Genomic DNA, 23,398 nt, shown 5'->3' on the forward strand with positions numbered 1-23,398 from the left:
AGGAGTCCTAATATTAATTGATGGAGTGGTTGGACTAAGCCCATGGTTTTCTTTGGAATTATATGGGTGATGATTGCTAGAGAAATTGCTCAAGAATTAGTTTTTAATTCATCTAGTAAATAATTCAATAAAGTAATATTATATTCTTCTATTCAATTATCGTATAAATTATCACATATTCTAAGAAAATGATATATATTATTTATAAATCGATTATTAATAAATATTATAATATATGTTACTTTTCTTATGATTTACGAGGATATATGATATATGGTTTAGTTTACTAAATTGATTACAATATTAAAGGATGCCTATGTTGTGGTTATTATTTAAATATTAACATTATATAAATGTCACTTTCAGTGGGCCAGTTTATTGAAAATGTCATTTTCAATGATTGTGACACCATAAAAGAAAGTTTAACTTCCGTTTAATATAGGGAAGTACCCAATTGGGTAGTTGGATTTATAATTTTTTGGATTTGGATTTGGATTTTTAAATTGAGATTATTAAAAAACGAATATTAATCAGGTTTTATTTTATCTTTCATTTTTTATTTTTCAAGGTATCTCGTTATTTAAATGTTATTTTTTTCCAGGGGATTGTGTTGTTTTTCTTGGTAAGTCTTATTATAAAGATTAAATTTCGACCAATAATTAATTAAAGGGTGATTCTGTAGCTAATTATATTATGTAATTGGGGTGAATTTTACTTTAATCAATAATGTCTATTTAGGGATCCAAATTATTTACCAATACAAATCCCCCATAGATTAATACTTAGTAAATCAACAAATTTTCTTAAAATAATATTTTTCCTTAGTTTGAAAAATTAATAATTTGGATAAATTAATAAGATAATATCATAAATTGATAACTTTATCAAATTACTAGTATGATCCACAAGGCAATAGTATTGTAAAGTCTTGTTAGATCTTAAGAAATATCAAAATGTCAATAGTTCAATTCTTGAGAGTACCAAATGAACAGTTAAATACCCTGAAGTAGAGTAATTCTTTACCAATAAGGTAAGAAAATACATTTGTTAATACCACGAAAAATTAGTGAATATTACTATGATGATTTAATAAAGATAAAGTAATTGCTCCTTAGGATTTAAGAACTTTTATATGTTGTTGATATACTAGTTTTGTTTTCTGTATTACTAAGAATATTTTCTCACCTTTTGAGTAAGGAATTAGTTTATTATAGAGTGTTGATTGTCCTTCCCAACACGTGTCACTCCTGATAATCTAATCTTTGGCATTTTGGTCATTTTGGGAATCTAGTGGAACCTTATACAAGTAGATCACTACTTTGTTTATTCCTCGTGATAAGTTGAATGTATTATGGTATAACAAACCCATAGATGCAAGTAATTAATTTATATGAAATATTTTTATAAAGTAAAGTATATTCTTATACTAGAAGATAATTTATCTCCTAAAATTCACTCATTATTTGACATGTGTCTTATTTATCTATTCAAGAAGTTTTCATTTTAAAATATAATATAAAAAATAAAAAACATGTATCAAACAATAAGTAAATTTAAGGAGATAAATTATCTATTGGTATAAGTAAATACTAGTAATATTTTATGTGCAAAGTTTTTGATGAGGTGCTCATACTTCATGTCAATTGAGTTGTTCTTTAGGGAACATTTAATCAATATTATACAATACATATTCATTAAGTAAATATCGTGGTACATGTATGATTAATCTTCTTTTTCATTAAATTTTGGGTTTTTTATGTTCACAGGCGCATTTTAATAACTTCTAAAAAAAATCGTAGCACTAATTTGTTGCATGTAATCTTTATAATTACACCAATTTTTAATACAAACTTATTATTTTAGGATAAATAAAATGTGCACTAAAACTCATGTTAGAAAGTAGAAACCCTTAAATTTATATTCCCTCAATAAGTAAAACTCTCTTTAAAGTGACAAATTATTTTAATAACATATCTCTATATAAATTAATAAAACATCATGGTTTCAATATTATTAATGTATAAGTGTTTTGTTTTTATCTTGGACGATCTTTCTATAATATAATGCGAGACCAACTCTCTAAGTGTGATGGTAGTTAAGATAAGTTTTTTTTTAAATTTCTCAGAATATTTAAATTCCTATCCTCACAAGTAAAAGTGCACTTACGTCACAATTCACTTTCATTTTTACTAACCATTTTGGTAATTTCAAAACGATCTTTAAGTATAAGTTGTGATTAAAAAAGTTAATTTAAATTACCCATGACCTAAATTATGAGTGTACGAATTTAAATGTAGTTAGTGTTACCCCTTCTCATCTTCCCCTTTAATGTCACCCATATATATTCTCTGAAAAAATATATATTTATACGAATTATAAAGTATAGATATTAAAGATAGATCATATTAAAAAATTAATTGGATTATTATGAATAATTCTTGGAAACTCTAATCTATGAGTGATGCAGGAAAGATGATTCCAACATTGAAAGACTTATAAATATAATACCTCAAGATATTGGATTATTACATGATAATATTAAACCCTCCCATTATATAATTTAGATACACTTTTAAAGAATACTTTAGCAATGAGTTTTTTAATGTTTGGCTCCAAAACCTTAACATCAATGACATCTTATCAAATGAAATGACATAAAGTGGTAACTATAAACAATTAAAATGAAAAAAATGAAAAAATGAAATAAAAATAAAATTATGTAAATATGCAAGAGCAAACTAGAAAATATCAATAATGCTGTAACACGTTAAAAAATATCCTCCCCATCAATAATTTTTCAAATCCTTTAGGGTATATTAGTGATTGGGTTTAAAAAAACAAAAGTTAAAAATCATGAAATATACTTATGAAATAAGTTTTTAATTTTTCAATTCCTTCTAAAATTCAACTTACAAATAGACTTTTTAGTACGGTCATTTTGGGTATAAAAATTAAAAAAAAGCACATTATGGGAATGCATTATTGGAGGGTCCATGTCTAGGAGAGAAAGATTCCTAGGCAGTTTAAACCGTTGGATGATGAGGGACGTGTCATGTGTCATAAAGAATCTACGGCAATGATTGAATGCAATAACCACACGTAGCAGGAGCACACTGATTTGAAGCCATAGTTTTTGTTTGAAAGCGACATGGTGGAGCCCACTCCACCTTCTTTGTCTATATATTACCAAATTTCAATTATAGCCTTCAAATAATTTTTCTTTTTTTCTTTTTTCATCATAACATTTCCAACAAAATTAGCTGTAGCTGACTATGCATTTCTTTGCCTACTATTATTTTCTATTAATAGCTATTTCACATTTCCATTCCTTTTTAAGTATTTGAATTTTTTTGCTACGTAAAAATAATAATTTGTTTGTTTTCTCATATTCTTTTATAAGAACTAACAAGACATTAATATAGTAGTTAAAATCTTACTGGATCTCTAAGGTTGAGGGTTCAACTCCTGAAAGCGATACTTATTGAGAGGGGCAGTTACGATATCCTTAATGATACGAAGGAAAATATTATTTGATAAGAAGATTTTTCAAAATGAGAAAGGAAGTGGTAATAAGAGTACTTATGATATTATCTAAGAAAATAAAAAATATATTTCGTATTGAGAAATGGTAGATTTAAGATGAGTTTAACATATTGAAAATAAGTAATTTATATCTTACAATTCTTTGATATATAAGCTCTTTTTATTATTTTTAGTTGAATTAGCCGTTAGTTTTATCAAATATGTTGATTTATCTGGCTTCAGATAAATATCAACCTTCAATGTTGGCTGAACTTTTCAACTATTTTTGTGAAAGTATCTCCTTTAATTACAAATACAGATTATCCACAAAACCATAATGAGAAATTGTCCTTAAAAAATACTTAGCCCTTTCAATTTTATCCATAATACCACAATCATTAGCACTCTATCGGTACTGATTTAATGGTAACCCATTTTATTTTAACGACTTCACTTACCTATTATTAATATATTCGATAATGTACCTTAATTTAATCTATAGGTAATCTTTTCTGTAACGTAACTCTTAATGGAAACACTAATTATTAGGACTGAAATAGAAAGGCAACTTAAAAGACTATCTATTAAAGAAAGTTTGTTATTCAAAATTTTCAACTATTTTTGTGAAAGAATCTTCTTTAATTACAAAATACAGATTATCCACAATTACATACTCAGAAATTGACCTTAAAAAAATACTTAGTCACTATAATAAGGTTGGCAAAAATATCATAAACTTTTATATTCTCCTTTCTCTACTTTTTTTCTTGGTTTTAATTTCCATATGGTTTAAACGTTAAGAAATTCAGTTAGGTCACAATCTTTCTAAATTTGTTCCTATGCATGAAAGAAATAAGTTTTCTTATTGTTCAAGAAATGCACTAAAAAGGAAAAATGAAAGAAAGAATTTGTAGACTCCACAGGATAGGGTATAATGGTAATTTAATGTGAATGGAATTGATGAGCTTGATGATGCAACTAACAGAGTCCTCTTTAAGAAGGAAATGAAAATGAGGCTTCAAAACTGCTTTTTCTCTTCTCTAGCTATCAAACAAACATGCCTAAACTTGTATATATCTTTATTTTTTTAGAACAATTATTAAAAGGGAATGAAGTATCTCCTAATATAAGTTATCTCCTTCTGCCAGTGAAATCATGACATATGTCATATTTCATCATTTTTGATAAAAATATTTTTAAAAATAAGCACAATAGTATACATGTCACATTTTATTGGTTAGAGGAGATAAATTATCTCCTGATATGAGGAGATACATTATTCTTTATTATAATTAAATTGCAAATATAAATATTGTATCTATGTGAGTTTGTTGGAAGAGTTGTTGAATAAATTAATTAATATTATGGTATGTTAGAATTTTATAACATGATAGAAGTACTTGCTAATACTGTATTTAGTTGGATTGAGATGGGTAATACTTGTATTTTACCTGATCCTAAATATTAATTAGATTATTTTTTCAATATGAACTTGAAGGGTAACTAAACTCAAATGTTGATTGGGTCAACTTTAGAATCTGAACCTAGACACGATTAAATATAATGTATATATATTTTAGATAAATTATACCCAATATTATTTATTATATATGTAAATATTTTATTAATAATTTAAAAATTAGAAAATCAATGACATTTTGAATCAAATAAATGTCATTACTTTATACATAATTGAATATAAACATATACACATGACGAATTGGTGATAATGTGACGAGATCTATTAGACAAATACATCAAACTCAACCACAAACACCCACTGAACCAAGTCAAGCATAAAACCAATTCATCAAGCCAAGGAAACACAAGCATAGCAGCAACTCTAGGAACTTCAGCAGGCAACACTCACAACACAAAACACACAAGCATCAAAGTCACCAATGTCAAGGAACATAATGCATCAAAGGCTCCATTACTTCATGAAAAGTTACTTGAATTACCCTTTAGGAAAAGTCTTCTCTATTCTATTTTTATTGTTAAGTTTGTTATGTTAGTTACAATTAGTTATTTCAGTTTCAGCCTTGTTAATTAGGCTTGTTAGTTTAGTATAAATAGAATATGGCTCCTTCTATTGTAAATCAAGAAAGCTATTCATGCTTTATCAATAATAAGAGAGATATTATTCATAAGAGTGTTTTCATTCATATTCTTATGGATTAAGCTCAATGAAGCTCATTTTCATTTCTCCTTCATTTACATTTCTAATAAGATCAGTTGAATCATGTTTGTCCTTTACTCGACTCTAAATATCGACTGAATCTAATTTTTGAACTTGAATCTGACCCTAGACTTAATGAGACCCGATCTTATTCAAATCCAATTATGACTGATTCAAATCGGGTAAAGCAATGCTAGCTTTGTAAGGCATTGGAGAGTACAAATGGGAAAAAGGCAAAGGATGGTTGTATCTTCCTATGGTTTGCAATTTTATGGTTTATCTAGTTATATAAAAATAGTGTTGTTTTTTTTTGTTTCTCACATGTATCTTTGCACTTGAGGCAATCATGTCCGAACCGAGAACATATACACAGGTATATGAGGTTAACTCTTCCAGTGGGTATTTTTTCCATCCACAAGACTTGAACCCGAGACCTTACTTAAAGAGAATCAAACATGTACCACTTGAGCCAACGTCCATTGGTAAATAGAGCTGTTTTTGAAACTGAATGTTTTCATTACAATAAATTTTTTGATTTTGAGAATCTGATAGAACTTATCAAGATAAGGTCATGGTTATGTATTAAAGCATGCTTTGAACGTTTGAGCTTTTCTTTTGTTGATTGGGTCACAAACCCTCTGGCCTGTGTTAATATCCACAAAATGAAGCATGTTGTACTAGAAGGAGAATGTCCCTTGCCATGTTTGTGACACATTCCGAATATAAAGATCGAGATTTAGAGTTATTGATTTGTCGATGTATGTCTTCCAAAACTTTTTAAACAAGTTAGATTGATTTCATAAACAATAGAACATCATCAACAAATAGCTTTAATTAGAAGCTCTTCAATAATCACAATATCAAACCCACCCATATTACACAAATCCAACTACAAGTCCTTGTACTCATACCTGGTTATAAAAAGAAGAAATAATTAGTAATATTTTAGTCAAAATATAATATTTTCGAATTATTTCTAAATATGTGAGCATTAAACTTAAATAATAATAAAATGTAGGGATCGATCGAGTATTTTCTAATAAAGTTCTTTTTGATCCCTAAAAGAAAACAACCTATGCATTGTATAATAAGGTCTCTTTCTGTATATTTTCTAGTACTATTTTATTTATAGTGCAAGTGTTGCTTTGTATAAGGGCGATAGTGATATTATTGTATTAGGAATACTTTTGGGGTTAGTGATATTTCTGTACATTTTTAAGCAAACCAAATCTAATGAGATCCATACCAATAGTGACTTTCTTATTATTCAATACATATATAATACATATATTCTTTCTTTGACATAATCAGATTTTATTTTATTAAGAAAATGATGATAACGAATATATTAAAGAGACAAATCCTAGCGCACATCTTTTATGATTGTGTAGTGGTTTAATTTTTTATTTATTCAAGATACCGAATTCACCACTCTTAATTAAAGAGCTTTTCATCAATTGATTATTTTATTCAATTAGCTTATATTTGTCGATGGAAAAAAAACAGTAGTGAACATGACTCCTTCTATGGCAATAACATATTTGGTCCAATTTCAATTGAGAGAAATTTATATGAGAAGTTACTAATTTGTCACAGAAGTGAGATATTGATCGACACTAGTAAATCAAAGACACTGGTACACATTTATTCTGCCATAAATGTATGTACTACTGTTATTGGTTAAAAAAATATATTTAAGTTAAAAAAAATAATTAATTATTTTTTTGACTCATCACAGTCAATGGCACATGCAGTGACACAACTTTTAGGACAACAAATGTGTACCTTGTTAGGTATTTCAAGTGTGAATGAAGAAGTCTCACGTTGGACAAAAAATGGATGAGTTAAAGAACATATAAGTGGATAGACCCATAGACCTAATGCCATAAGGTTTTGGGTCAAGATGTGGTGTCAAACCCACTTATATGTTTATTTCATTTAGCCCATGAAGAAATGTTGTAACCCATAGATGAAGATCTTTTTTTCAACAAGTGGTATCAGAGCCATGGTTCGACGGCTCAATGGAGTATTGAAGCAACAAATGGTCGGTAGATCCATGAGAGATCCTTGTGTCGAACGTCTTCCTGACGAGAGGTCAAGGCGACGTGTTTCGTTGATGAAAGGATAAGCCAACGACGGTACAAGTAGATAGAGAGCTGAGCTCTGGTGTTATCCAATACTTGAAGGGAATTCACACTTGAAGGGGAAATGTTAGGTATTCCAAGTGTGAATGAAGAAGTCTCACGTTGGACAAAAATGGATGAGTTAAAGAGCATATAAGTGGATGGACCTGTAGACCTAATGCCTTAAGGTTTTAGGTCAAGATGTGGTGTCAAACCCACTTATATGCTTCTTTCACTTAGCCCATGAAAAAATGTTGTAACCCATAAATAAAGAACGTACCCGAATTTCATGTACTTGATATAGATTAATAATCTATTTCAATAATGTATGTCGTTCAATATGTTTGGAAGATGTGTTTGACATTCTTTAGTTAAGTTGTGAGTCATATGGATCAAATATTATGGAATGAAAATATTTTAAACTGAAATTGAGCTAAAATGAGTCAAACTTTATTATACAAAGTCGTTACAAAAAATACTATAAAGAGTGGTATTATATTTTTCTAACAAATTAAGGTAAGTGTCTATTGACTTAGAATTAAAATTAAAATAGGTAGCACTCTATAAAAAAAACAACATTTTTAAGGTAAGTGTCTATTGACTTAGAATACGGTCAAATAAATTCTAATATAGTAGAGTTTTACCCCGGTTGGCCATCCACTACTACCCGATCTTGTAAACTTCATGTTCAATATGTTCAATCTTGAAGGTGAGAAAAATAAGTATTTGTCTCTTCATTAATGAAAATAATTTTTGTCATTAATTTTTAATTTTTCTGCAATGGAAATGAGTCTTACTCAATTAGAACATAGCTAAACCAATTCTAATATAAGAGACTGACAACAAACATGACATTCACTCATCAGAGTCATGTTTCTTTGTTAATTCATGCCATATGGTAAGAGGTGACAATATGGGTCAGCACGACCAGCTAAAATATGGAATGGCCCGGTTTGACTCTTATTGCTAAATGATTCAAAATGTCAGCCCAACCCATATTTGACAAGGTTGGAGTCGGCAAACTGACCCATTTTTTTTCAAAACACACATTTATAACAAATTCAATCACAATTTCAAAAATAAATAATCATCACGCCTCATAAATGTCTTTTAAAATAAAAAAAATCAAACATCAAAGTCCGCAATAACATACCATCTTAGTTTAAAACTTATAAGCTCTAAACAAGTCAGCATAATCTTAAACTTTTAGATTCTTAGTTCATAATAAAGTTTCTAACTCCTAAGTTCCTAATAATATGGGTCGGCCTTCCTTGCACCATATAGTTAGCAACTTGATTCATTGGATGATGATACAAATTTAGAAAAGTTGCACTACCAAGTATTGAAGAGCTTGACTCTTCATGATATCATAAAAAAAACTCATAAAGGTTTACGCTTAATAGGACTAGACTCTTGTGAGGAAAGTAAGGAGTAACTTATAAACAACGACAAATCTTCTTCTAAATTTTAGAGGGAATAACAATATTTAATTTTAATTTTACAACTAAAACTAATTGAGTAACAATGAATATAAAGAATATACATGATAAATTTTTTAACTATTTCCGTTTCAATATAAATCACTATATATATAGTCTACAATAAAATGATCTTTTATCTTACTACATAATTTTGGTTGGTTATCTTTATTGCTGAAAATGATATTTATGTAGTAACTGAACTACGTCAGTTAAAATAAGACGAATAACTTTGTAAAAGAAGGCATGACTAACAAGATATGGTTGAGAATTTTTCAAACTTGAATTACTAATGACACGAACAACAAAATTCTGACTTTGATATCTCAAATAATCTTTTGTTGCTCATTGAAATTCATATAATAGATTTTTTTGACAAAAATACCTATATTATAAATATTAAATGATTTATAAGCATCCTTACTATATATATTATCAATACATACATAATTTATTTAATCAAATGTAAAAATTATTACAAACTCAAACGAAGTTATATTATTATAAGCAACATCAACATCTATACTTGTAAGAAAACCTCATCAATATGGATAATTTTTAGAAGAATCACACAAATTATAATATATTTATTTATAGATGTCATTTAGGTGTATGTAAGTGGAGTACATTTGCTATTCCAAAAAATATGCCACTCTGTATATTACTTTTTATAATTTAAGAGTTTAATAATTAAATAATCAACCATGTTAAATTACATATGGAGTGACATAATATCTGGGACAACAAATATATTCATATAGAAAAAAAGGTAAAATAAAAGTATGCAATGATAGTCTAAATATTTATACATTATCATTGCATCATCCACAATTTATTTTTAATTATCATTGTCATTTGAATAAAAATAATAATACTAATAAATAATTACGGACTATATTTAAATTTTTGTCGTGATAATATAAATTTATTTAACAATTTGGTCTAAATTGTTGAAATACTAGTAGGCTAGTAGGTAGTTCTAGAAGGGTCTTTAATAATATTTGGGATAAAATAAAACCCAATATTTGGCTAGGGTTTTATTATCTTCATCCTTTTCTACTCTCTTACCTACCATTCTCAATCTCTCTGCTTCTACATTAAGGTAATGCCAAAGTTCTATTCTTTCTCTCTCATTATGCTTATTTCTCTTTTAAATTAGTTGAGTTTGATTTTGATTATTTGTTCAATTTGTTTTGGGTAATGTAGGTTTTCAGAAATGGCCACTACTCAAATCACAGCATCATCAATTTCTGCAAGGAACATGGCATTGTTTGAAGGTCTTCGACCTTCAGCAGTTCAGTTTCCATGTGTGGGACATGTCAAAATTGGAAATTTAACACAAAGATCTTACAAGGGTATGATTGTTAAAGCAGCCACTGTTGTTGCCCCCAAGGTATTTTATTTTGTTTTGTGGTTTATGGTTTATCTGAATTATGTTATTGCTAAAGTTTTTACCATTTTTCATGACCCTATAATAAGTCTTAATAACCCTACATCTTTAAGATATATGGTTCGATTATTGGAACTGACACTTGTCGGGAGGAATAGTCACGTACCCGAAAATTGATTAGTTCTGTGTCCCAGAAGGATGAGTAGATACTCTTGGTAGTACCAAATAAATAACCCTATATCTCTGAAGGGCATTGGTTGAGGAGTCAAATATGTGTATTTCAATATTTGGAAAGTTAAAAGTAGTTTTTAATAAATAAAAAATTCAATCTTTTGGTTCCTTCACTGATGTTTGGGTAGCATTTGTTAGTACTTATAGTTGGCCTCAGATGTCTTAGACATCAAATTGAAGATTTTGGGCATTAAGTGTAAAATAAGCATAAATTTAGGAGTAAAATGTCATTTTGGTCCTCCAAGTATATAATGGCCACAAATTACTCCTTCAAATAAAAGGATAACCACATAAGTTGTAAGTCCTGAATTATTTGGTAGTCACATTAATCTTCCAAGGACTAAAATTTACACTACTTTGTGACCATTTTATGACTTGTGGTGATCATTTTCTTTGGAGGACCAATATGACCTTTTCCTCTATATTTAAGGTCCAAATTGATGACCAAAGACACATGAAGGAACTAATTTGATGTCTAAAGTATTTAGAGGACCAAGTTGATTTCTCAGTGTAGGCAAACTAATTTGAGCATTTGGTCTAAGTTTTAAGTAAAACTTATTTGCTTTGTCTTGGTTAATACCTGAACTTGAGAATCTGGTGAGTTATTTATTTGGTTTTGTGGGAAGAACACTGCCGATGAATGCGTTTTTGTACTTGAATTGTCAAATCAAACTGCTGCTTGCAGATAACATAATTGTCGACCAAGTCCTGAGATTGTTTCCAGAATTTTGGTTTATAAATATTATTGTTTGAGAAATCCATTGCTACATGTATCTGAGTGGTAGTTTTAACGTGCAGTATACCGCTATTAAACCTCTGGGGGATAGAGTCCTGGTAAAAATTAAGGAAGCTGAAGAGAAGACTGAGGGTGGGATTTTGCTTCCCACAACCGCTCAAACTAAGCCTCAAGGGGGTGAGGTGGTTGCTATTGGAGAAGGAAAGACATTCGGGAAGACCAAAGTGGACATTAGCGTGAAGGTGATGTTACTGTGTTAAGAAATCATAAATTCCAACAATCTATCTTGATTTTGATTTTTTACGAAGGCGTGTTCACTTATCTAAACCTTAACTCTGATTAATTTTCTTGTACAGTCAGGTGAAGAAGTGGTGTATTCAAAGTATGCAGGTACTGAGGTGGAGTTCAATGGTACAAAGCATCTTATATTGAAGGATGATGACATTGTTGGTATCCTTAACACCGATGATGTCAAGGATCTTAAACCATTGAATGATAGAGTCTTGATAAAGGTATGTTCCCCTTCAGAGTGTTGCTTATTTCAGTATTAAACTATTTGCCAACTGTATCTGCCAATTATCCAATCCTCAGGGTTTTCGGTCCATGTCATAATTTCTATTAACCTCATTTTTCATACATGAGACGCATTTAAAGATGTTATACTCTATGCTCCTCTTATACGGCAGTGATAATTAACACGATTTCCATTGATCTATTAAATTCTCACCACAGGTTGCAGAAGCTGAGGAAAAGACCGCAGGCGGTTTGTTGCTTACAGAGGCAACGAAGGAGAAGCCTTCTGTTGGAACAGTATGTTTTCTGCTGTAGTTTTTGTTATAAAAATGAACGATCCTATTTACTTATAGAAACTTGCTTGGAAAGACAAGAGTAATATGCATAGGCACCATTTTCGGAAAAATGCTTCTCTAAATTAAGCTTGATCCCAATGTAAGCTAGTAAGGGTGTATCCATCCTTATTTCATTTGAAATGAAATCTCTGTAAAGTTTGTCAAATCAAAGGTGTTTACACCCTTATTTGCTTCCTTTAGGGAGGAATGGTATCCTGCATTTAAGTGACACTTGCCATTATCTAATGAGGAAAAAATGTATGCACTGACAATATGAGTTTTATATACTATTATTGCATCATCCACCATTCATAGTTAATTATCATTGACTCTTCAAATAAGTAATCCAAATAAATGGTGAATGATGTAGCGATTATGTATAAATCTTAGATATTACACTTTTGTTCAATTTCCTTGTTTTTAGATTGATACATTGTTGTTTTTGGTAATACTTTGGATGCTACAGGTAATTGCAGTTGGTCCAGGGCCTTTGGATGAGGAAGGTAACATAAAACCATTGACTGTCACTCCAGGGAACAATGTATTGTATTCAAAATATGCTGGAACTGATTTCAAGGGCAAAGATGGTTCTGTCTACATTGCCTTGAGGGCCTCTGATGTCATAGCTATCCTCTCTTAGGAACAACTTGTTTGTGTTTTTGCAACTTAGATTTTTTGTTTTAATCTTGAGGAAAATGGATTTTTTATTGTAATAACAATTGAGATATAGTTGGTTGCAATTTCTGTTTCTTGGACAATCTACATTGTCTTTGGTACTACTACCTTTTGAATTTATTATCATCAATTTTTACCTTTTAAGTCATAATTTTGGATTTATTTTAGGCAAGAGGTTATAACATTACTTAATAATTGAACTATTTATTTTCTTTCATCACCTATGATTTTGGTCTTTCCCTGTTTGGCATATGAGCTAAATTAATAAAAGATACCCTTTAACTTGAATTAGGAAATAAATTATTCTGTCTGCAGAATAACTTAGATCTACTGAAAATTTCTTGCAAGCTGGAGCAAACTATATAGTATATACCCAAAGTGCAAAAGGGTCCAAAACTACTTAGATCTTACATTTCATCATACATGATGGTCTTCATGATTGCCAACATACAAGATTTACATATATAAGAACAATCATATTATACACCACTTCACCTATATAGCTGTTCCTTGCCAAAAAGTAAATAAGAAAATCCTAACCAATCAGCCACAAGAACAGAAGATTCCAAGATTAGAATATCATTAAATAGCAAAAGAATCTACCCCTAAAGATTTAAACTTTCCCCTATCACCATCAAAACCATGAGAAGCACCAACTGCATCTTCTGCAATGAGTATATGTTGTATCCATTGCATTTGTTAGAGAAGCACCAACATAGAAATATTAAGGGTTAAGTTAGTCCTCCATTGATTGTTCCAAGAAAGTGATTATTTTGTCATCCTTATCTATTAAATGAGCCTGCAGAGTTATCATCATACTGTCCCCTCCATGCAATGCCACTTTCTGTGCCACTACAAGTTTGATTGGAGATTGGAACATGTCCTCCTAAATCCCCATCCAAGCTCATTTGCTGCACCTCAGCAGATGACAATATCTTTATGCTCAGGACACAGCTAACAAATTCTCTGCAAGGAATTAATAAGGTTAAGAAAACTATTATAGATACAAAGGGTCAGTCACTTTACGAGTTGGGTTATAGAAGGAAAGAAAAAGGGAAGGCTTGAGAGCCGTCTCACAAGTATATTTCATGGCTCTGAAGCATTGTATCTATAATAGTTGGGTTATACCTTTGTTTTCCTTCCCCTCCAAAACTCAACTCGCAAACAATCATAAAAGACAACTAAGATAGGAATAAGCCAGGCAGCACAAGCCTGGCCTATTTATAGCAAACAAGTCAAACTTACACTTCTTGAAAAGCATATTTAACAATGCAAACGACAGCTTTTAGCTGTTAAAAAACCTACTTAGCCTATCAAACTGACCTATTTATTTAATAATTATATAATGCATATTTTGTCGGATGATATTATCCTAGTAGGAGACTCGAGAGGAGAATTAAATGGGACGCTAAATGTACATGACTAATGATAGAGAATTATAACGTTCTTTGGTCTATGTAGCTGACACACGTATTGAGACTAAGGATTGGTTGTTGTCGTATATATTTGTGATATTTATAAGTTCTATTATATAGAAATGAATAATTTTGTTATAGGCACTGCCTAGCCTAGTCCAAACTATTTTCACAAAATAAAAGAACTACTTACTCCCAAGGGTCATCACCAACAAGAAGAATGTCGTTTTCATGATCCACATATACTAGTTTCCACTCCGTCCTTTGAGGATCTTCAAGTTGCCCTTCAATCCCAAACATGCGAGCTAAATCATGCCGAAGTTCATCGTATCCTTTGTAACGAGTGACATCAATACATCTTCCAACAGAGCCAACTTTTTGAACCTACAAATTATGTAAGTATTGAGCATGTGAGAAGGTTTTAGGCAAAATCATATCCAGTGTTGAACTGGATGCATGACTATGATTCCATGGATGCCATGCTAAAAACAATAAAACAAGCTTCACTGAAAATTGCATGACATCCCTATTTCTCCAAATTGCTTTAAGCATTTAATCACCAAATGTACGCAGTCAGTACACTCAATTGGTTAGATCTATGCAGCCTAACTCTGCAAGCGGAAAGACTGTTTCCAGGATTTAAATCTGCCACCTCATTGTTACTGAGTAACAACTTTACCGTTGTGCCAAGTGCCAACACTCAATTTAGGCAAATTTATAAAATTGACAAAGAAAGACAAACCTTAGTATATGTTCGCATTCGTTGAGTCTGGTTAGCCCACGGGCCATTATTCAAAATCCCAGTATCATTGATTGCCATATCATTTGAGCAACCAGGCTTAAAAGGCATGTTTGGCACCCCAAATGATTCGGGACTGATGTCAGCTGTGGACAGCTCAGTTTGAATGTCTCTTGGAGCACTACCATAATGATTCAACAAGTTATGGAGATCTTTTTGAGAATCATACCCTCTTGAGAGAAAAGTATCCGGTGTTAATCCATCAAGATTCGAGGCAAATGGTATATTGCTTCTAGGGTGTGATTGGACATCCCCATCCATGCAGAAGTTAGGGAGTTGGAAGTTCTGGTGGATGTTAGCCGGATCGATACAGTAAGATGTTCCCGAAGAAGAAGCTTCCAGCTGATCACCAATTGTCCCCTTATATTTTAGCTGGTCAGGTCCTTTCATGCCGGATAATTCATGTTTGATTTGAATGTCAGGCTTACAGTGAAGCTCTTGTATCAGATTACTTGTGGGCTCCACTACTGAAGCTCCCCCTAATGTGGATGGTACTTGATGATTTCTCTTCAGAAGGTTTGGTGGAGATATTTGGCAGTTGTTAGTAGATGGTGAAGTTGAGCACGACGGAGCTTCTGCATCTGTAAGACTGGATGGACCTCGAACATTCGTAAGTGATTTCTGTGTATTCATGGATTGGTTCACAGGAAGTTGTTGTGATTGCATCAGAGCTGAAGAAGAGAAGTTGTTGTTGTTGTTGAGAAGCTTCTCCATTGAGAAAGCATTGTTGCCAAGTTGTTGAGACTGATGCGGTGATAGAGGAAGCTGTGGTAACTTCTGATTTTGTTGATGAAGATTTTGCTGCTGCTGATGTTGTTGCTGTAGAAACTGTTGTTGTTGTTGTTGTTGCTGCTGCTGCAATTTCTGTAGCAACTGCAATTGTAGTTGTTGCTCCGAGGGGTTTTGCTGTGACATTGATGTAACTTGTGGTTGCTGTGATGCCCTCTGTGACATGCTTTGTTGCAATAAGTGCAATGAAGATTGTTGCAACTGTGTCTGTTGCTGCTGCTGCCTCTGTAAAAGACTAGCTTGCTGATCTATCTGTTGCTGATATTGCGAGTCTTGCGGTACGGATGTCAATAGCAACGTGTTTTTGCTGGCTGATTGGATACTTCGTTGGGGTGAGATATTGCTTGAGAGTAATTGCTGTTGCTGAAGCTGAGAGAACGGTACTTGTTGCTGCATACACTGATTTGGAATTTGGTTAGAAGTAATTGCCCCGTTATTCATAATGGACTGCTGAGACAACTGTTGCTGTTGTTGCAGCTGCTGAGCTCTCTGTTGAGACAGTTGGGGCTGTTGTTGCTGTTGCTGTGGAACGTTTTGTGGTTCCAGAAGCTGTTGTTGACTCTGCTGCTGTTGCTGCTGCTGGTTCATCGGCGTTTGCATCAACGACTGCATCTTCTGCTGCTGTTGCTGTTGTGGCCATGATGTTGGGGATTGTTGCAATTGGTTGACTAGATTCGATAGGTTCGGTTTGTTAAATTGAAGACTTGGTGGGGCTTGGAAGTTCAATAACTTGGATGGATCATCAGTGTTAAGGTTACCGTGGAGGGTATTAGATGAAATCATTGACTGAGGGAAATAACCTGATTGAGCAGGATTGAACTGATTATTCTGCTGCATGCTCATCCATTGCACTAAGCTCAAACCGGGAAATAATGAACTTGAGGCATCCTTCACGCCAAGGTCATCTCCAAGCCAAGGCATAGCCCTCTTGAAAGCATTTTCAATATCAGACTCATCTTCTACAAAATCAATAACAAAGAAAAGATCATTCGTTACCACATATCTACGAAAATTTCGGTTATGCAATGAGTTAGACATAACCAATGGAAGGAGATAACAAATATCCAAATGGAATCTGAACTACGGGGGGTTAGCTACCTGGCATTCCTGGTTGCTTAGGGAACTTCGGCCTAAAAAAAGGAGGTGGACAAATGTAGAAAGGGGTCACTACTGGTTCAATATCCCAAATCGAAACTCTGCTTGGGCGTTCACCCGCTGTTGATTCATCCCATCCAACCTATCAAATTTTCACAACTTGACTGCCTCAATAAAATAGTACAAAGATTCATCGACTATACTAAAGCACATAGTGTTACTTGGCAGGGAGGCAGAAACAAATTATCACTCATAACTGAGATTATAGAATACTGAATGACCGAACCATAACGCATGTTATATTACAAGTTTTTTTCCTTAGTGGCATAAGTTGGCAAGAAGACTAATATAATGAAAGTAAAAATTCCAACAGAACTAACAGATAAAGTTTTTTGTTCAATCATTCAGCAGCCCATAGATATAAGAAATGCCAGAAAACAAATCATGTTACAATACCAAAACAAAATAGGAAATGGAGTGAAATTACTTTTTCTATTTTATTTATATACAGTTATCCAAATAATGCATCTAGTTCTTTATGGGACATTATAATACCTGAAGGTTGCGCCATTGTGAATTCTTCCATCTAACAGGATCTAAGTCACTGATTCCAGTGATAGTACCCATATATCTGCGCACTCCAGACTGCATCTTCTGCTGCTGTTGCTGTTGTGGCCATGATGTTGGGGATTGTTGCAATTGGTTGACTAGATTCGATAGGTTCGGTTTGTTAAATTGAAGACTTGGTGGGGCTTGGAAGTTCAATAACTTGGATGGATCATCAGTGTTAAGGTTACCGTGGAGGGTATTAGATGAAATCATTGACTGAGGGAAATAACCTGATTGAGCAGGATTGAACTGATTATTCTGCTGCATGCTCATCCATTGCACTAAGCTCAAACCGGGAAATAATGAACTTGAGGCATCCTTCACGCCAAGGTCATCTCCAAGCCAAGGCATAGCCCTCTTGAAAGCATTTTCAATATCAGACTCATCTTCTACAAAATCAATAACAAAGAAAAGATCATTCGTTACCACATATCTACGAAAATTTCGGTTATGCAATGAGTTAGACATAACCAATGGAAGGAGATAACAAATATCCAAATGGAATCTGAACTACGGGGGGTTAGCTACCTGGCATTCCTGGTTGCTTAGGGAACTTCGGCCTAAAAAAAGGAGGTGGACAAATGTAGAAAGGGGTCACTACTGGTTCAATATCCCAAATCGAAACTCTGCTTGGGCGTTCACCCGCTGTTGATTCATCCCATCCAACCTATCAAATTTTCACAACTTGACTGCCTCAATAAAATAGTACAAAGATTCATCGACTATACTAAAGCACATAGTGTTACTTGGCAGGGAGGCAGAAACAAATTATCACTCATAACTGAGATTATAGAATACTGAATGACCGAACCATAACGCATGTTATATTACAAGTTTTTTTCCTTAGTGGCATAAGTTGGCAAGAAGACTAATATAATGAAAGTAAAAATTCCAACAGAACTAACAGATAAAGTTTTTTGTTCAATCATTCAGCAGCCCATAGATATAAGAAATGCCAGAAAACAAATCATGTTACAATACCAAAACAAAATAGGAAATGGAGTGAAATTACTTTTTCTATTTTATTTATATACAGTTATCCAAATAATGCATCTAGTTCTTTATGGGACATTATAATACCTGAAGGTTGCGCCATTGTGAATTCTTCCATCTAACAGGATCTAAGTCACTGATTCCAGTGATAGTACCCATATATCTGCGCACTCCAGAATCCTCAGTCTCAAACATCATTCTAAATCTCATTCCAAGAGAAACTTGAGTGTACAAGGCCTTATTATACTTGGCCGATGGAATCACAAATTCCGAGGGGCTGGCCCTGTTACATTGACATATGTCTATAAGAAGCTGTGACAAATATCAATGGATGCCATTCCATGTTATCATACGAAATACACGCCGAATAGTACCTTGGATTATAAAATATAGTAAACGGGCTATTATTTGAAGCGGCATGAGCTGCAGCAGCAAGAATGCCAATGTGCATGCTGTCACTGGATATTACTGATGAAGATAGTGCCGGCTGCTGTCTATTTGCACGCTTTATACCTAGAAGAAGTTGCTGTTTTTCATCCCTAGAAAAAACAAATATTCCGGTCAGCAACAAAGTGAGAAGTGTTCCTGAAAATTCAACTAAAGAAATATATTCCTTACCTGATAAAAAGAACAGAATCTCCAGCAAATAGTCTTTTTGTGCTTACAAAGACACTCCAACCAGTAGTCAATAGATGCCTCTTTGGTTGTCCTGTAATCGATGTTCTACAAATTTTAGCATTCAATTTCGTAAAATAGATACCTTCAAGATTCATGATCGGGTCAAGCAATTTATAATTTGATTACAAGACGAAGGAGGCTCCTTTTTTAGTCATAGTCTTGGAAATTTTTAAGAACGTGTTTAGCCCAACCAAAATGAAGTTGCTTCAGTAACAAGATAATATATTAGAGCATGGAGAAGATGAAGGATAAAGTGGCCGTACCGCGATAAATATGTCTAAATGTCCATGTATTGTCATGCAAATCTTTGGCAACAATTTCCTGAGCTGGAGGTTGCATTGAAAAATCCTACCGAAAACTCTAGTGGTCAGCATAAAAAGAAAACCCAAATGGATCACATAAAAACTTCCAATCCTTGCTAGACTTATGAACAACGGAAATCACAGATACACACCAGAGGTGGGAACATTTTCTCAGCTGCTCTACGAGGCACAGAAAATCCACCATGAGTGCTAGTGTCACTTGCTGTAAGAGTTTTGCAAAAGAACTCGGTAGGTTGTTGGTTTTGTTTGAGACCCATGTCTGATGCCAGCATTGCTTCTTTGTCATACTGTAGAAAGGTACATCAAACAATGTTTAATATAGATTCCTAGCTTCGGTGGATGTTAAATAAAAGTGGGAAATAAGTCCCAGATAGATGATACAAATAAAAAAATTCCGAGATTGAACAGCTGACCTACTTTATTTACAGGTTGAAGGGTCATCTGTGCATAGACCTCATCTGTTTCAAGATCAGCCTGATCCGAACAGAAAAGAGTGTTAATAATGATAAGTATGTAAACATTTTCACATAAGAAAATTATTAAAAATAATCTACTTTAGAAGCTTTCATTACTAGGATAGTGAACCTACATGCAAGGCAACATTGTGAAGCATGCAAATCAACTTGGACGGAAGATTTGGGTAACTCGGTACGAAGTCGGCCTCCTTTTGCATGGATGCTGCAACCTGAAAGTTATAATGGTTAAAAGAAATTCTCTCGAAAACCCAAATAAAGAAATATTAAGCTGTTAGAAACATGGCATATGTGAAACATACTTGCTCACTGTGTCCTTGAGGAAAATAAACCACAAGACTTCCAACAGGAGGTAAAGAAACCAACGGTCCGGCACAAGCATGCCATAACTCTGAATTGATTCTCTTCCTTTCCCCTGTTATCGGCACAGACATGATGTTACGTTGTTGAATAGAAAGACACACATTAAACAGTAAATGTCAACTCTTTCATGTTTTGAATGTTTGATAATGATCAAGGGCCAAAACAAAGGAAAAGAATTGTAGAATACATGTTTCATAAAAGGACAATAAATATTCAGTGCTTTTAGATCGAATGGGCTATAGTTTCAAATGTATTAAATTGTTACATTAAATTTTAATGGTTGTATACATCTACCCTCTCCAAAGTTCAGACCCCATTGGGTGAAAGCTTCATGCATTGACCGTCTTGAATTAAATTATTATATAGTATTCTACATTCAACTAAATATGGTTATATTAGTCATATGACACGGTTTTATTAGATTTAGTGCGATACTTAAGAGTATACAAGAGTCTCTCTTTGTCAGAGACTATCTTGCAAACATGTTTATAATTGCTAAAAAGCACTTTTAGTGTCAGAAAGAAAGGAAGAGATCTCATATATTATTTTCTCCATTCTTCTACCATTATCAGTAGATTTAGCACCCTACTTGGTTGTAAATGGAAAAACCAATTCAATCACAAGCAAGTGAGAAGAAAATTAAATTCAGCTTAAAACCCCTTTCTTTATTAACTCAAGGCCATATAGATCAGAATCTCTTACATATTATGCAAATGACGAATCATTATTATACTTCTTTCACCTGATTTCTTATCACCCAAAAAAAGAGAGGAAAAAATAGAAAGAACACTCGAACTTCAGAAGCAACAAGTGACTTCTGCACAATTAATCCATACTCACTACAACCAAACAAAAAAGGGCAAATTTATCATTGCTCAAACATAGATGGATGGACCATTCGTCAGTGCGAAAAAAGTAGCTAGATGAATGGAATTGGAGTATCCATCCGGACTCCGTAAGAATAATGCACCCGTCTGGGTGTGAGCAATGGTTTTTGAGTGTATATATAATTGCCCAACAAAAAATATTTGCTGATTTCCCAGAATATTACAAACCAGTTATGTTTATGTAACACAAATTATACCAATTAAATATGATTTTGGCATTTCCAACTAAATTTTTTTTCCTTTTAAATCAGAAAACAAAAAATGCAACAAATTAGAGAGGAAGTAAAATGCCAAGGTCAACAATGGCATTTATTCACTCCAAGAAAAAAAATCATGGAGAAGTGGGCCAGAAAAACAGTTTAAGAAAATCAACCACAAGATCAACATCTACAAAAACTTGAGATGAGTAACCACTGCATCATGTTATACTCATATTCTTCGATCTATATTACCGTTAAATTATCTCAACAAGATAAAACCATCATTTCCCTTGAAATCAATCATCCTTGGAATCACTCAGCAGGGTTAATATTTGATGAAACAGGAACAAAAAAACACACACGCAATAGGGAAAGAGATAGAACAAATGAACCTTGAGAAAACTCACCTTCAGCAGAATTAGACACACAACCATTGGTAAGAGCAAGAGCCTTCATTACAACCTATAAAAATGATACTTAGCCTTTTTCCCCTTCTAGTAACAAGATTTAACCTTGTTCTCAGTTCTTTCGCAATAGAACAATTCCAACTTTAACTCATCTTTCAACAATAGCACCAATCTAGTTTTCCAACAATATAGAGCAGAATCAAGCAGAAAAGTTCACCCCTTTTAGCCAGAAATGCAACTAATTGCTGGATTCAACTCTACAACAACACAAGTTCCAAAATCAACATAAAGCTTCCACTTTTAGAGCTTAACATCCACGGATTGAAGCTCAAATATTAGTGATGAATCTTGAATAGGACAAAAATCCAGAAAATGGGAAAACAAGTTAAGCCCATGCTGCAAAATCAGAACTTTGCATCTGAAACATTAACAAAAGGATTAAAAAAACAAGTTAAGTTCATGCTGCAAAGTGCAAACCCATTTCAACAATAACTACAAATTACATAAAACAAAACAAAACCCACTTTAAAACTCAAAAATACCAACAAAAAAATCATTTTTTCAATCACCTTTTCAAGCCAGCATAATATTGATAAGCTCCAAACACAAAGAAAAACTGAAAATGGGGTTTGTGAGGATTAAGGTAACAATAAGAAGAGGATATCACAGGGACCAAAGTGCTGGAAAAAAAGTGAGTTGTTGGTATGGAATCAGAGTGAGAGGGAGAGACATGAAGAAAAGCAAAGACAGCTTTTTTTTTGTTTTGTTTTGTTTATGTGAATGAAGAAACCGACATCAAATATAAACTGTAGCAATCAATCACAGACAAGCATGGTTAAAAGAACTCATTTGAACAAGTGTTGAATTATTATAGTAAAAAAACTAAGAGAATAACATATCTTGTCGTATAAGGAGATAATTTATCTCCTGTAGCCAATAAAAAATGTGGTATGTGTGCTATTTTGTTTATTTTAAAAAATATTTTTCTAGAAAATGATAAAACACGACACATGTCATGATTTTACTAGCTAGAAGAGATAACTTTATCTCCTTTTATACCAGTAGATTCTCCATTCTCAAAAACTAAACATCATTAATGTTTGCTTAATTACATCACATTATAGTGTTTTAGATTAATTATTATATTCCTCTCCATGCTTATACAATTTGGTCCCACAATGTCTC

General features: G+C 32.6%; 2 protein-coding genes across 4 annotated transcripts; one reads left to right on the top strand and one right to left on the bottom strand.

The window, feature by feature from the left end:
- Positions 10,300 to 13,321, top strand: LOC109328681 (20 kDa chaperonin, chloroplastic-like). Of its 2 annotated transcripts, none has more exons than XM_019562256.1 (6): positions 10,300 to 10,404; positions 10,517 to 10,695; positions 11,722 to 11,901; positions 12,016 to 12,171; positions 12,392 to 12,469; positions 12,974 to 13,321. In XM_019562256.1, the coding sequence occupies exons 2-6, from the start codon at positions 10,519 to 10,521 to the stop codon at positions 13,145 to 13,147; spliced, it is 765 nt and encodes a 254-aa protein (XP_019417801.1). In that variant the 5' UTR covers positions 10,300 to 10,404; positions 10,517 to 10,518; the 3' UTR covers positions 13,148 to 13,321. The 2 variants fall into 2 exon arrangements, with proteins under 2 accessions (XP_019417801.1, XP_019417802.1); XM_019562257.1 differs by having other exon boundaries at positions 10,302 to 10,404; positions 10,509 to 10,695.
- Positions 13,528 to 22,874, bottom strand: LOC109328188 (auxin response factor 19-like). Of its 2 annotated transcripts, XM_019561525.1 has the most exons (15): positions 22,783 to 22,874; positions 22,214 to 22,631; positions 20,659 to 20,771; positions 20,473 to 20,568; positions 20,301 to 20,357; positions 20,015 to 20,170; positions 19,824 to 19,908; positions 19,501 to 19,591; positions 19,257 to 19,421; positions 19,046 to 19,165; positions 17,836 to 17,911; positions 17,284 to 17,422; positions 15,340 to 17,144; positions 14,791 to 14,981; positions 13,564 to 14,148 (listed from the first exon to the last, which is right to left on the bottom strand). In XM_019561525.1, exons 2-15 carry the CDS (start codon positions 22,260 to 22,262, stop codon positions 13,965 to 13,967), a joined length of 3,327 nt encoding a protein of 1,108 aa, XP_019417070.1. In that variant the 5' UTR covers positions 22,263 to 22,631; positions 22,783 to 22,874; the 3' UTR covers positions 13,564 to 13,964. The 2 variants fall into 2 exon arrangements, with proteins under 2 accessions (XP_019417071.1, XP_019417070.1); XM_019561526.1 differs by lacking the exons at positions 20,659 to 20,771; positions 22,214 to 22,631; positions 22,783 to 22,874 and having other exon boundaries at positions 13,528 to 14,148; positions 20,297 to 20,357; positions 20,473 to 20,488.

This window comes from Lupinus angustifolius, chromosome LG15 (genome assembly GCF_001865875.1).
Source record: "Lupinus angustifolius cultivar Tanjil chromosome LG15, LupAngTanjil_v1.0, whole genome shotgun sequence".
In the NCBI taxonomy this organism is placed as follows: Eukaryota; Viridiplantae; Streptophyta; class Magnoliopsida; order Fabales; family Fabaceae; genus Lupinus; species Lupinus angustifolius.